Source organism: Bison bison, unplaced genomic scaffold, assembly GCF_000754665.1.
Source record: "Bison bison bison isolate TAMUID 2011002044 unplaced genomic scaffold, Bison_UMD1.0 scf7180017864363, whole genome shotgun sequence".
Taxonomy (NCBI): Eukaryota; Metazoa; Chordata; class Mammalia; order Artiodactyla; family Bovidae; genus Bison; species Bison bison.
In genome coordinates this window covers 3,399,847-3,412,338 of record NW_011494935.1, presented here as the reverse complement: position 1 = coordinate 3,412,338, position 12,492 = coordinate 3,399,847, and the positions used below count along the sequence as shown (strand labels likewise).

Here is a 12,492-nt window from a genome sequence, read left to right as displayed (position 1 = left end):
GGGATTTTTGTTGTCATGCTGCTTTTGAATTTAGGATCTTTTTTTTTTTTTTTTTGCTTCCTTGAATTAATGCTGCTTAACTCTGCTGTTTGAAGCTAGTGAAGAGCTGTAATTGGGCTGTATCATTGTGTATGAGCTGAAATTTGCAAACCAGGTCAGAATGGCACATTTTGGATCAGAGATTGTGGCTAGAATATTTTGGACTCTAAATATTGTGTAGGAGTCTTAGGTACTGGTGACCCCTTGAGGGAATAGCATTTTCAGTTTTCTTCATCTCCCACAGGAAGCATAGTAAACTTCAATCTTTGGCTTTCCTGCCAACTTGAATAGGCCTCACTAAGGTTGAAGCCAGATATTGGGAGAGTCAAAAATAGAAATAGAATTGTGTATAGAATTGGCTCTTTACCTTTTTTTCTCTTTCAGTTTATACAATGGGGATATTTACTTCCAAATTTCCATGAGTCTAAATTTATTAGTATTAGTGTAATAGTCTTAGAAAATAAAAACTTTTCTTAGCTCAGTGTCAGATTTTAAAATCATGTTAATGATTCCATTGCTTTAGTAAGCATGGACTACTGTTGTTTTGATGTGTGCAGTATTTATGGCTAGAAGTAACTTTCTATTGCTGGAGAAGAAATGTGATAGATGCCCTGTGAAATTTATAAGCCTTGATCCAGTAAGTGAATGAAGCCTGGCAGCACTGGGAAGTTTACATAAGATCAAGAGTGCTATCAAAAAATGAGAACTACACCTACTCTGAAATGTCCGGAAGTCAAATACTGGGAAGGACGGGGACGGTTTTCCTTTTTCCCTTTTTGCTTTGTCTATTATTATTCCACTGAAGATACCGTATCTTTTTTTTTTTTTTAATACATTTGACAAAAAATCATTATTCTTTCCAGAGATCACCTCTTTTGGAACTCAAACCCTTACTGGTACTTAGGCTTCCAGGTTGGAAAGGCAACTGTAGAGGGTTTCAGTGGGATTGTACCACTTCCTGGGATCAAAGTGAGGTTGTAATGTTGGGCCTTCTGGTCATGCTCCTTAGCAGTGATTTTGATAAGCCTCATCCTTATAAATATTCTGTTCAGAGTCAGGCTTTCTGTTGGAGGTACAGTGCAGAGTGGCTCTGCTGGTAACTTGGTCTGCTGGTGTACCAAGGACACTGTGGTCAATGGAACCAGTTGTCTTCTGGCTGCAAAACAGTACTGCTGATGCCTTTGGATGTGCTGCGTGTCTACCCCGGGGAGGCACCCTCCACCCCTCTCTCTCTGTTTCGTTCTTACATGTGTGTAGACAGTGTCATCTGCAGCAATTTTTACCTGGTTTTGTATATAAATTTGCTTCTTAATCCTGTAGGTAGCCTGTGCTAGAGGAAGACTGCTGGTGTTTCATGGTCCACAGCGGCAAAACTGACTTGCAAACTTTTCTATTGTTACTTGTGAAATGGCAGCGTAAAGGACAAAGCTAAAATCCCCCTTTTATTAGGCAAACATTCACAAATAAGTGTTGAAAAATATACTCAAGTGCAGATCGACTCTGTGACGGTGATAACCATTTTATTTGTGTTGGAATTTGCCCAGATATACTTTGGAAAGAATAGGAATGCTTCTGCTGGTTTATAGTGGCAGTAAGTTGTTTTCTCAAAAAAAATGCACACTGGTCAAATTTATTGATTTTAAGTAAAAAATCAGGTGTGATCCCACAATCTATATAGGGCTTAAAAAAACAAGGACATCATTTTTATCATAATTACTTGTGCTTAACTACATTTTCTTCCTTTTCTTTACTATATTTCAGCACAAAGACATTAGCAGGCTGCTGGTTTCATGGACCTGTACCACAATGACAGAGAACACCAGAGCATCAGGACTGAATGAAATTGGAGACTCAGATTTTTAAAGCTGCACTAAGAAGTAAATGTTCAGGCAGTGATTAAAACCAACAGTCTATAAAGAGGCACTTGCATATTGTGCTATATTAAACTGAAGAAAAGGTATTAGGGGAATATTTTATTAAAAAAAACCTATTGCAATAAATTATGCATGAGATGAGGAGGAAAGTGATGTGAAATACGCAAAGAACTCTTGAATTCTGTGTGAAGAATCACTGACAGTACCTTCTTTTGAACGTGAAGTTCTCAGTACAGTTTGGACACGCCTAAAAGGCACAGGATGATGACAGAAATGCTGAATTATTTTTCATATTAAAACTGCTTTCTCCAAGGTTTACTGTTAATCAGCTCAGAAACGATTATCTAACATCCTACTAAAAGGATGGTAAAGTGTCCCTATACCCCACCAAGAAAATTTGGATCTTTTCTTTAATAAAGCAGGACTGTGCTATCTTAACTATACATTTGCTTGTTAGAACATATTAAGATGTATTTATTTGCCACCAGTATTTAATGTTTTCTGCACATTTTCATAACTACATTCTTAACTTTCAAATTCTGACTCCAAGTGGATAGGCTACTGTCAATCTTGGAGTGAAAACATACTCTCTAGGAACTAGTTCTTAATCCTGCTGAGCTGGAAAGGCTTTATTCTTCCTGTCCTTACTGATTTTATTGAGTTCACAAAAGGTGATAATATCTGAATTTTGATATTGACCTCTCTCCACAGAGAGCCCCTCTTTCTAATAAGTGCAAGAATTCCTCAGAGGTGTCCGATGGGACTTGATTCTGGGGAACAAGCAGCAGGAACCATAAAGACGGTGAAGTTTTCATGCATAAAGTATGAATTCTTATTCACAGAGACCATAATGTTTTATCTATGAAAATTACACATTATAAAAGACCTTACTTTTTCTTTTTTAATGAATGGAGAAAACATTGAGAAAACCAGATGAACTTGTTAGTACTACATTTTTAAGGCATTTTATATTTGATGGTGCCGTACTTTTAATAATATACCTGAAGTTTTTTAGTGGCAATACTGATTTATTTTTTAAACCAGAAAGGTAATCCATAGTGATTACTTAATACAAAAGGAAAAAAATGCCAAAAATAAAAATACAAAATTCATTTGAAGCAACATAAATGATAACTGAGCATTTGGCTTCAGTGCTCAAACTTTGCATAATCTTACTATATGTGTTTGGAATTACTTATTAACCCCACACTCAGGATTAACACACAGTTCTGGGTAAGTTTTAGAACATTTACTATACCAGCTAGGATCTGTTTTACAACCCTAGAAAAGGTAGGCAGTCTTGCTTCTAGCGAGTTTAATGCCAACCTTAATTACGCTGTAACTAAAAGTCTTGATTCCATTCTAAGATTGTCTTTATAGAAAATTTTTTATCATGAAGTCATTGTACATTTGATCAAGTCTGAAAGAGTCAGCTCAGGAACTGCAGCAGCAGGAAGCTCTAAACACAAGCGACGCTCTGCTCTGGCCCAGAGCTTAGGCTGGGGTCCCTCTTGTTCTTTCAGATCCGTAACCCAGCAGTACCACTTCAGGCTCATTTCTGATAACCTGATAACTCCCAGATCATAGCAGATTTTGCATAATCAAAACTTCTAATTGCAGAGTGATGGAAATGACGAAGTAACATAAAGGCAAAAAGAACTGGGAGAGATCAGGTTTTAAGTATCTAAACATTTTTTATGACAATTCTCAGTGGTGTTTGTTATAAACCAGACTTTCATTTTTTTTGAAAAATGAAACTTGGTGGTATTTAAAATCTAGACATACCATGTTTGCTATTTCACCTTCATTGCTTTAGTTGCTTAATATTTAAGCTTTGCTTCATGCTACCTTCATCTGTATTTCAAATCTTCACAAGCCTATTTCATTTTGTAGACTTGAATGACAACAATTGTTTCTCATCTAAACTATGCTGAGACCTAAATGTTAAAGAATGTTGTGTAACATATATTCAATAAAGTCTTGATTTTTTTAAAATTTAGTTATTTAAAAACTATTTGTTTACTACTTAGGAGTTAGGTTTTAAAGATTATTTTTAAACTGTTAAGATTCAACCACTTGTTCTCTAGGAAGCTGTTTTTAAGCAGCACTGCTTCCTTAGGAGAACAGCCTATAATCACTGGGAGATTTTATGGGATGTCTTTATGACCAAGGATGGAGGAAGGGAAACTAGCTTAATAAGGAACTTGTGCACAAACATTACTGTTTTCTGATAGAAACAAATAATCTACCATTCAGAGCTGGATGTAACTAAACATGTACTGTTGGGTTTGTCTTAATTTCAAGTAGTTCTACTCTTATGGATAAATGGTTGCTTCTTTAAAAGCTGAGTACCTCCAATCTGAGGGCAAGTGTTTGACCAGAAACACTCAGTTGTTAGGAAAAATTAGCCTCTGGACACCTACTGGACAGCTGAGATTTAAAAAGGCTGATCTAGAAACCTAAAGTCAGGTAAATTCTGTTTTTTTTTTTTTTTTTTTTTCATTTAAGTAAAGCAATCCTTTAGAAGGCTGCCTGTTATTCCAGAGTATATACACAAGAGTCTTTAACTGCAAACATTCTCCCATTTCAGTTTACCTAAATGTGTAAGAAGGAAGCCACTGGAGTATCTCCCTGGGAATGCTGGCATGTCACTGCACATAAAAGTAAGCCGTTTTCTTGCTTTTATACGTGACAGCTCATTTCTACTCTTTCAAGTAATGATTCTTCCCTCAGTGCTTTGAAGAGAGTATACTGTAAGTGTTTCTTAAGCATACTTTTCTCTGGTGAACAGCACCCTGCCAAATCTTGGCTTATTCACAAAGAAGTTTCATGACCTTTGCTTTGATATCAAAGGGTGATGACCTTGGGATGAAAGAATACAACTCAGGCATTCTGTGCCAGAGGAAGAAAGAGCTGGCTAAACCAGTGGCTAGGTCATTGTCCTAAAGAGTTAATACTTCTAGGATTAGCCCTTCATTGCATTGTGGAGCACGGTTTTAGAAGCAACCTCACATACAGGAGGCAAAATGAGTGGGTGATATTAGGATGATGCTTCTATCTCAACAGGCACTTCCCTTGTAGCTCAGTCAGTGAAGAATCTGCCTGCAGTACAGAATAACCTGCTTTACTCAGTAGAGACATGTATTTTAATCTTAGTTCTATCAGTTATCTTATTGACAGAAGAATCACTTAGTGGCCACACTGGCCAAGATGAGGTATGGAAAACAGGTGTCTCACTCAACTAGCTCGAGTTCTTATTCAGCCAAGGCCAAAAACACAGGTGACATCAGGGAACTCTACAGAATAGTTCACTCAGAGAATAATCCTACTTTTCTGAATTCTGCCTGTGCCCAGGGCCTGAAGCCTGTGGATACTGAGCAGACCGCCCACACCTGTAATCTAACAGAGGCAAACGGATTCAGCAATGGGCAGTGCCCCGAGGTAAAGAGGAGCCTGATGTGTCCCTGCTCTAGAAACGCAGGGCCAGGGGCTTCAGTGAGACACAAAGCGACCTCACAGAACGCGCTTCCACAGAGCTGCTTTCATGCTGGTAGAAAGGGAGCGGCTGGAAAAGCTGCCTCCTGGCCTCTGGAGCCGACTGAGAATCCAGTCAGTCACACGGCTCTTGGAAATAAGACAGTTTCCCAGCTAACTCCCTGAGGTAGCGCTGCAGATAGCATATCTGTTCTGGGCAGCCAAACTATCCCTACACAACAGTCCTGTGTCCTTGAGACTAAGTACCAGAGAGTCCTCCAAAGCCTCCATCCTTTGAAATGCAAACACTTTCCCATCTCACACTGTTCCCTTGCTTCCCAACCCTGGCCTCCTCCTTGTCTTTAGTTTGCTTGACGATGCTCATGCTTGCTGATTTCTGACTTGGAGGGCAGTGTGCCTGGTGTGATGGGGTGTCAGATGCGGACCTCCGCTGGCACAGCACTCCACCTGGTACTAGGAGTTCCACTGTCTGCAGATCTGGCTCCTCACACCTGGAACTAAAGGCTTCCTGAAGAGCGTCTGGGTTGATTCCCTTCACATCTGTCAATCATGACATGTTTGGAGAAGCCCCAGTGCCTGACTTGGGGTTGCCATCTGGGTAGGCTGTATTTTTTTTTTTTTTAGCAAGGTACAACTAGCAGCTGGGACTTGATCTCACCCACAGATTATTAGCTGTGGGCTACCCTGGCAGTGAGGTGACAGGCTTTGCCGTGCTTCAGCTAAGGTGGGAGGGAATGTGAAAGGAAGCTGTAGGGAGTCTAATTCTAGTCTGGCCGATAGAAATTCTCAGTTTATTCCTAGCTTGCAGCCCTCAGAGGGTTGAGAAATTAGAAGAAAATGGAGTATTTTTTTAACCCTAGAACATTTCAAACATCTGTAAAGGCAGACTGGTATAAGAAATAAACCCCATGTACCCATCTTTACCTTAAAAAATTACTTACTCACAGGAAGACTGAAATTTTTGATACTCTGAAATACGAGGACATCCTCACTAGTTTTCATAAACTAACCTCTAGTTTCCTTGATTGCCCTTTGGAAGTTCTTACACAGTCACTCTGATGCTCTATGGGCTGGCTGGTAGCAAGTAACCCATTTCTCATTTTCAGGAGTACTAATGGACTCAGTCTAGTATGAGCTCAAGGCTGCTCTCCAGACAACAGATAGTGACTGGAAACTGCCATTCTCTGCATTAGCTGTGCAGCTTCCCTGAAGAAAGAGAATTTCCAGCCACTTCTGGTGGAATGTTCACATATCAATGCTTCCTTTTCTAAAGGAAATCCAGATGAGAGAAGGACTCAGCTGCTTACTACTGAAGTGCAGAGAGGGGTAGGCTGCAAAGGATGAGGAACATCTCACTGAAATTGCTTCCAGGAGATTTTTCCTAGGGTGTGGGAATGTGTTATCAGGTACACAGTATACACCCATAGGAGGATTTGAGGAAGATTTCAGTGCCTTAACAAGTAAGGCAGGGTCAAAAGCAGAAGTGATCAGAGAGCAACATGGACAGAGCTGTGGGCTGGCAGTGACCCCTGGGCTGCAGGCTCAGTGAGACTGAGCTCTGGCAGCCAAGGGCCTTCCTTTCCCACAGGGGAGTGCACACCCAGAGCTGAGGAGGAAATGAGTTTAAGCTGCTGCTGGCTCCTGTCGGGTGTGGTGTCTCAGGTTTACACTCTAGTCTTGGAAGGTTATTGGGTCCTGTGCTTTAAAGATCCTTCTCACGATTAAAGCAGCCAGTAACTTCTTTCCATTCTCCTTGGCCTCCTATCATAGTCTTCCCCTTTGACATTCCAAGATTTGCTAAACCGGCAATTGTAAGGCAATTTGCAGGTCTGCTCATTAGCTCCTGGGAACAGATAACCTTCCGAATACACCTTCTAACCGGGCTTAGATTTAACAGCCACTGCCAGCTCCCCATTCCATGCCAGTCCAACCTGACAGTAACATGCCTCCATAAAGTCCCTGTGCCTCTTTCTACAGCAGTCTGGATTGAGAGCTGTAAGAAACTCAGCAACAGGCTCGGACACCAGCATAGAGATCAAGGAGCACCAGAAAGAATCACCAGGCCCAGCCACATTTCCTCAAGCAGTTTTCTATCTTCAACTACACAAAGTGCTGTAGGACTAAACATTCACACCTTTGACTCTACCTGAGAAACTCTGGAGGTCCAGTGTGTGAGGTCTTGTCATCTTACTGCAGCTCAAACACAGGCCCAGTGCTGCAACGTTCAGGTCATAACCTAGCAGCTCGGCCACTCCCTGCCTCAGCATCTCGGCATGCGGTTAACATTCTCTAGTCCAGTAAGCACGATAACTTTAAGTTACGGTATCTGGGCAGTGGGTCAGACAAGGTGCAAAAGGGTAGGGAAAAAACCCAGCTGCAATGCTTGTGATGGAAACATAGAAAAGGAGTTCTTAGAAAAGGGCTGGGTTTTAAGAATAGAATTTAACCATACTTCAGATCCATGATGCATGTGCAAAATGAACTAAACCCACAGTACACTCTGCACAGAAAAACTACCACCCAAGTGTGACTGTAACAGAGCCAAGCCCTGGGTAGGCCTACTGCAGAGGCTCCCATGTATGAGAAAGCTGCTCACGTGAGAACCAGGAGGTGGCTGAGACTTCGGACACACAAATAGAGAATATAAGGTGACCTGGAAGATGGAGGGGAGCATGAAACCAGAGGACAAGCTGGGGGTTTCTGAAAGTCTCAAGATAAATCCTTGTAAATATCCAAGATGCAGAAATGAAAATTTTTAAAAATCAGGAGGCATTATGTTTACAGGCCAGGGTGAATGATCACCATCTGAGGCTATTCTACGTGGCTGCACAACATGGGCTCAACTGGCTTTAAGGGACTCTCTACAAATGTCTTTTTGAGCTGCAAAAAACCAATCAACCACCACAGGCACTAAATAAAGAAAGGCCACAGAACCTAGAGACGTTTGGATAGAATGATTGTTCACACTGAGACCACTTCTTGTGGAACAGCCTTCAACAAGAGTTCACTAAGCTTCTCTAGTAAAGCAGTAGGTGCTATTAAGATAAATATGGCCCTTACCTTCCAGAAGCTCACGGTCTATTCATGGAGGCAGGGAAGGAATAAGTAATGGCAATTCTAGAAGATCCAAAATTTTTGTGATCCACTGCAGTGTCACTGGCATAAAAATAAATGTCTCAGCGTGGATTACCTTAGAAGTCTATTCTGGTATACCTTTTTTGTGGGGTGACAAAAGCATCACAGACTTTTAAATCATACATCTTATAACACGAGGTAAATACAGGCCACCGTAATCTGACAAAATGACTTTCAAGGTGGTCCAAGGCTCCCCAAGGGTTCCTGGGACCCTTTCAGGTGTCTACGAGGTCAAAACTTTTCATAGTGGTTATGAAATAACTTACTAACAAAAAATAAATTTTATTTTAAAGGAATATTTTAAAAATTTCTATTTTAACTTCTATATAAATATTGATAAATATCAAGACATTAGTCCACATAAATCAAAGAGCTCTTTAAATTTTTTTTTTTGCTTTATTTTTTTGGCAGCACGTTGTGGCACGTGGGATCTTAGTTCCCTGACCAGGGACTGAACCCATGCCTCTTGCAGTGGAAGCGTGAAGTCTTAACCACAGGACTGCCAGGGAAGTCCCCTCCTTACATTGTTCTGAGCGTGGAGTAGTGCTGAGATCCAGAGGTCGGTGGAGTGCTGGGCCAGCAGGGCACTGTTGCACAGGGAGCATGTGCCACCGCCAGCCGGGCCATGCAGCTTTCAGCCAAGGTTTCTGTGCTACGTGTGTGATTTCTCACACACCTTCTGGGAAAAATTAGATACCAGATTTATCATAAAGACAGCAAAGCAAAACTAACCACATTCTTTTTCCTTCCCCCTGATAAACTGCATGAAGAATCTGATTTCCATCTAGGAGACAGGACTTCCCTGGGGGTCCAGTGCTTCCAATGCAGGGGGCATGGGTTCAATCCCCGGTTGGGGAGCTAAGATCTCTCATGCTGCCCCTGCCAAAAAACCTGGGAGACAGGCTTAGCGAACCACAGACTGTGGATACAGCAGATCATTCCACTGCCTAACAACAGACGCTAAGAAGCTTTGAGGAACTGATCAAAAAAACAGCACAATTCTTAACACTGGGAGCATGCATACTGCATGTCATTTACAGAATTATACGTGTACTTCATTTCTAACATGAAACCTGAATGTCACTGCTTTTAACACTTAAACCATAACAATCAAAAGCTTTTCACCAGCACTGAGGATTAGAAAAAAAACTACCTTTGAAATTTCTGGGTTCATGGAATCTAAGAGAAGACGGTTTTGTTCTGGGACTCACATACCAGCATTCCTAAACGAAGCCATTTTAAGTAAGACTGGTTACTTGGTCAAAAACACTGATTTCATAAGCATCTGCACAAACCTTGAGAGGCCCGGGACAGCTTGTGAGGTGGGGTTTCTGAATCTTAGTACATGGTGGATGCTCAGCTCCTCCCGATCGTCTTCAAGGTGGCAGCTAAGGCTCTGGGAGGACTGGACTCCAGTAACACTGCTCGAAATCAACACTGCCTCCTACAGCCAGAACGCCTTCTGCTCTAGCTGTTATTTTGGGGACAAAATTCACAACCCAGCTCAGACTGTCACAGAAAGCATTTATTACCAGAGGAAACCAGGAGATGCTGGAGCCCACGCAGGGCAGTGTGTGCGATTGGGGCGAGGGGACAGCAGGCGGGGACCCCATCACACATGGCCGGGTGGTCTCTGCCCAGCAGGTTTGCTCAGCCCACAAGACTCCAGCTGGGTTTGTGTTTGTGGAGCTCAGGGAGGTGAGTCTCGATAAGCAGGCTTTCTCCTGGACAAAACAAAGGACAGCTGGAACCAGGGCAACAGCAGCACAGACACCACCGTAAAATGGAAATCAAATTAGGCTCACTGTATCAGGAAGTGCATTTCACCCTGATTGTAAAACAAGGGGGAGAAGGGAGCGCTGGGCTCTACGAGACAGCCTGTCTCTGAGATCAGATGCTTTTAGAAGTTAAACACTGGCAGGACCTTTCCCCTTGCTAATCCAAGCAGCACACAATTTCCAAGCCAGCTTTAAAAGCTATTGTTATCTTTGTTATCTGTTGTTATTTGGATTTTGAACAAAATTGATGGAGTAGGAGCCAGTAGAGGAATCCTGTTTGATCTGGAAATTCTCTGTGGAGAGTCCAAAAGGCCGGAGAACCAAGTTCCCAAGATCTTTTAGTTTACCTGCAACGTAAAAAGCAAAGAGTCCAGTAAAAACAGGGAGTCGGCAGAAGCAAGAGATTCCAACTGCCTTCCTATCTGACTACAAAACACAGTATTCCTCTGCAGTTAAAGAAACTCCTGCTTTTAAAATTATGAAACCCTCAGCCCCCAATGTACCAACAGCAGAGCAGTCATTTCAGTGCCATCCACCTGAGCCATTGCTTGCACAGATGAGCACAAGGGGCCCCGCTGGGACAGCAAAGCTTCTTGGCCACACTGGCCAGAATCCCCAGGGGACAGGCTCTCTGGGCTGAGTGATGAGCTGCTGCCTCGGGGACTGAAGGCCAAGCCTGGCGGGGAGGGCTGAGGCGCCTCCAAGTCTGTTCTCCATGAAACAGCAGAGCCACTTGCTGAATCTAATTCCACTCAGCAGATTTCTACTGAACCTGAGGTTGAAACTCAAGAGCCTCCTGCTTTTCCAAGTCAAGTCTCAGCTTCCAAACCAAACTCATCATTTCTGGGGAAACGGGAGATCTTGTTCTCCTGCACAGCTCCATCAACCTCAACAGCCTAGTTTCCCTCCCTGAGTTTCGGGCTTTCTTTGTCTATCACCAGGTGAGTTCACGTCATAAAGTCAAATGAACACACACAGCATAACCATGGATTTTTATGTTGATTCTCCATGTAAGGGGGACATGGAGCTTATACAAAAGTAGGAGTTTCCAGGACATTTGGGAGACTGGGATTTGTGGGGCAACAGGATGGAATATTTGAAACTAGGGTGTTTTGGAAAATATTGGCTAAGATGAGTAAATATGCATTTCAATCATTTCTAAACGGTTCTAAATTTTTCTTGCAGGTCTGCTTCCAGTGGAGGGGAGGAAGAGGATAAAAGAAAAAGAAACCCCTGCTCATCAGAGGTACAGATTCCTTCTCACCTTGCTGCCCTTGTTGGCAGCTTTGTTACTCTAAGATCTCCCACTTTGAAATAAATCCCAGATAAAGAACTTAAAGATGCATGCTTTTAAATGCCAAGGCCTTTCCTGGGAACTCTTGGAAAGAACTTCTGGACTCAGTCTGAGATTTAGCCCCCAGAAAAGCTCACCATATTCACAGAAACCCAGACTGACCACTCTCCAGACAGGCTTCCCAAACCCAGAACACATGTGCTCAGTGTGGAGGAAGAGTCATCGCACAGGCCTCGTCCCTGCGCGCCGGGGGCAGCACACAGAGGCCCCATGTAGGGCAGGAGACAGATGCGTGAATAGGAAGCCAGGAAAGACAGGGCCTCCCCAGGACAGTGCAAGTCAGCCAGAACTCTGGCAGTTTGTCTTGGGACTGAAGAAAGAGGACAGGGAGGGAACCAAACATTTAAAGAAGCCCACTAAAATGTCACTGCTGGCACAATCCTTGGCTCCTCTAACACAGAGTGAGTGAAGCAAGGAGGTGCCTGTCCCAAGGCTCTGGACTGTCAGCCAAGCCTGGGGCCATCACCCGGGGGAAGGGATCACTGCATGGCCATGTCCACAGCCGGAACAACAATCTCCAGGGCAAATGTGTGTATTATCTGGTGTCCACTACAGGAGGCACTGGGATCTAAAAAATACGAGTTACTCTGGTGTAACTTCTGAGATGCTCACAGTCTAGCAGGCAGACACAGATTGGGGTGAGTGCAGAGGAGCCCCCAGGCCCGTGCGGGGGTGTGAGGCAGGCGTTTCAGGAGGGCAGAGGCCCTGAAGGATGGGAGCAGGTACTGAAGGTGGTGAGGAGGCCCTGTACCTTGGAGATGGCAGTGAAACCAGAGCACGAGTATTCACACTGAGGACAGAGTGGACAGAGGACAGA

General features: G+C 43.0%; 2 protein-coding genes across 4 annotated transcripts in view; one reads left to right on the top strand and one right to left on the bottom strand.

Moving 5' to 3' along the window:
* Positions 1-3,912, top strand: part of PWWP2A (PWWP domain containing 2A) — a 34,295-nt gene extending 30,383 nt beyond the window's left edge. For all 3 annotated transcript variants that reach the window (XM_010855312.1, XM_010855311.1, XM_010855310.1), the window contains one exon: positions 1,801-3,912. In XM_010855312.1, coding sequence (XP_010853614.1) covers positions 1,801-1,814 — 14 coding nt within the window. In that variant the 3' untranslated portion in view covers positions 1,815-3,912. The remainder of the gene's footprint in view (positions 1-1,800) is intronic.
* Positions 3,913-10,047: 6,135 nt separating this feature from the next.
* Positions 10,048-12,492, bottom strand: part of TTC1 (tetratricopeptide repeat domain 1) — a 48,799-nt gene continuing 46,354 nt past the window's right edge. The window contains exon 8 of the mRNA XM_010855308.1: positions 10,048-10,668. Within this exon, the coding sequence (XP_010853610.1) occupies positions 10,535-10,668 (134 nt within the window). The 3' untranslated portion in view covers positions 10,048-10,534. The remainder of the gene's footprint in view (positions 10,669-12,492) is intronic.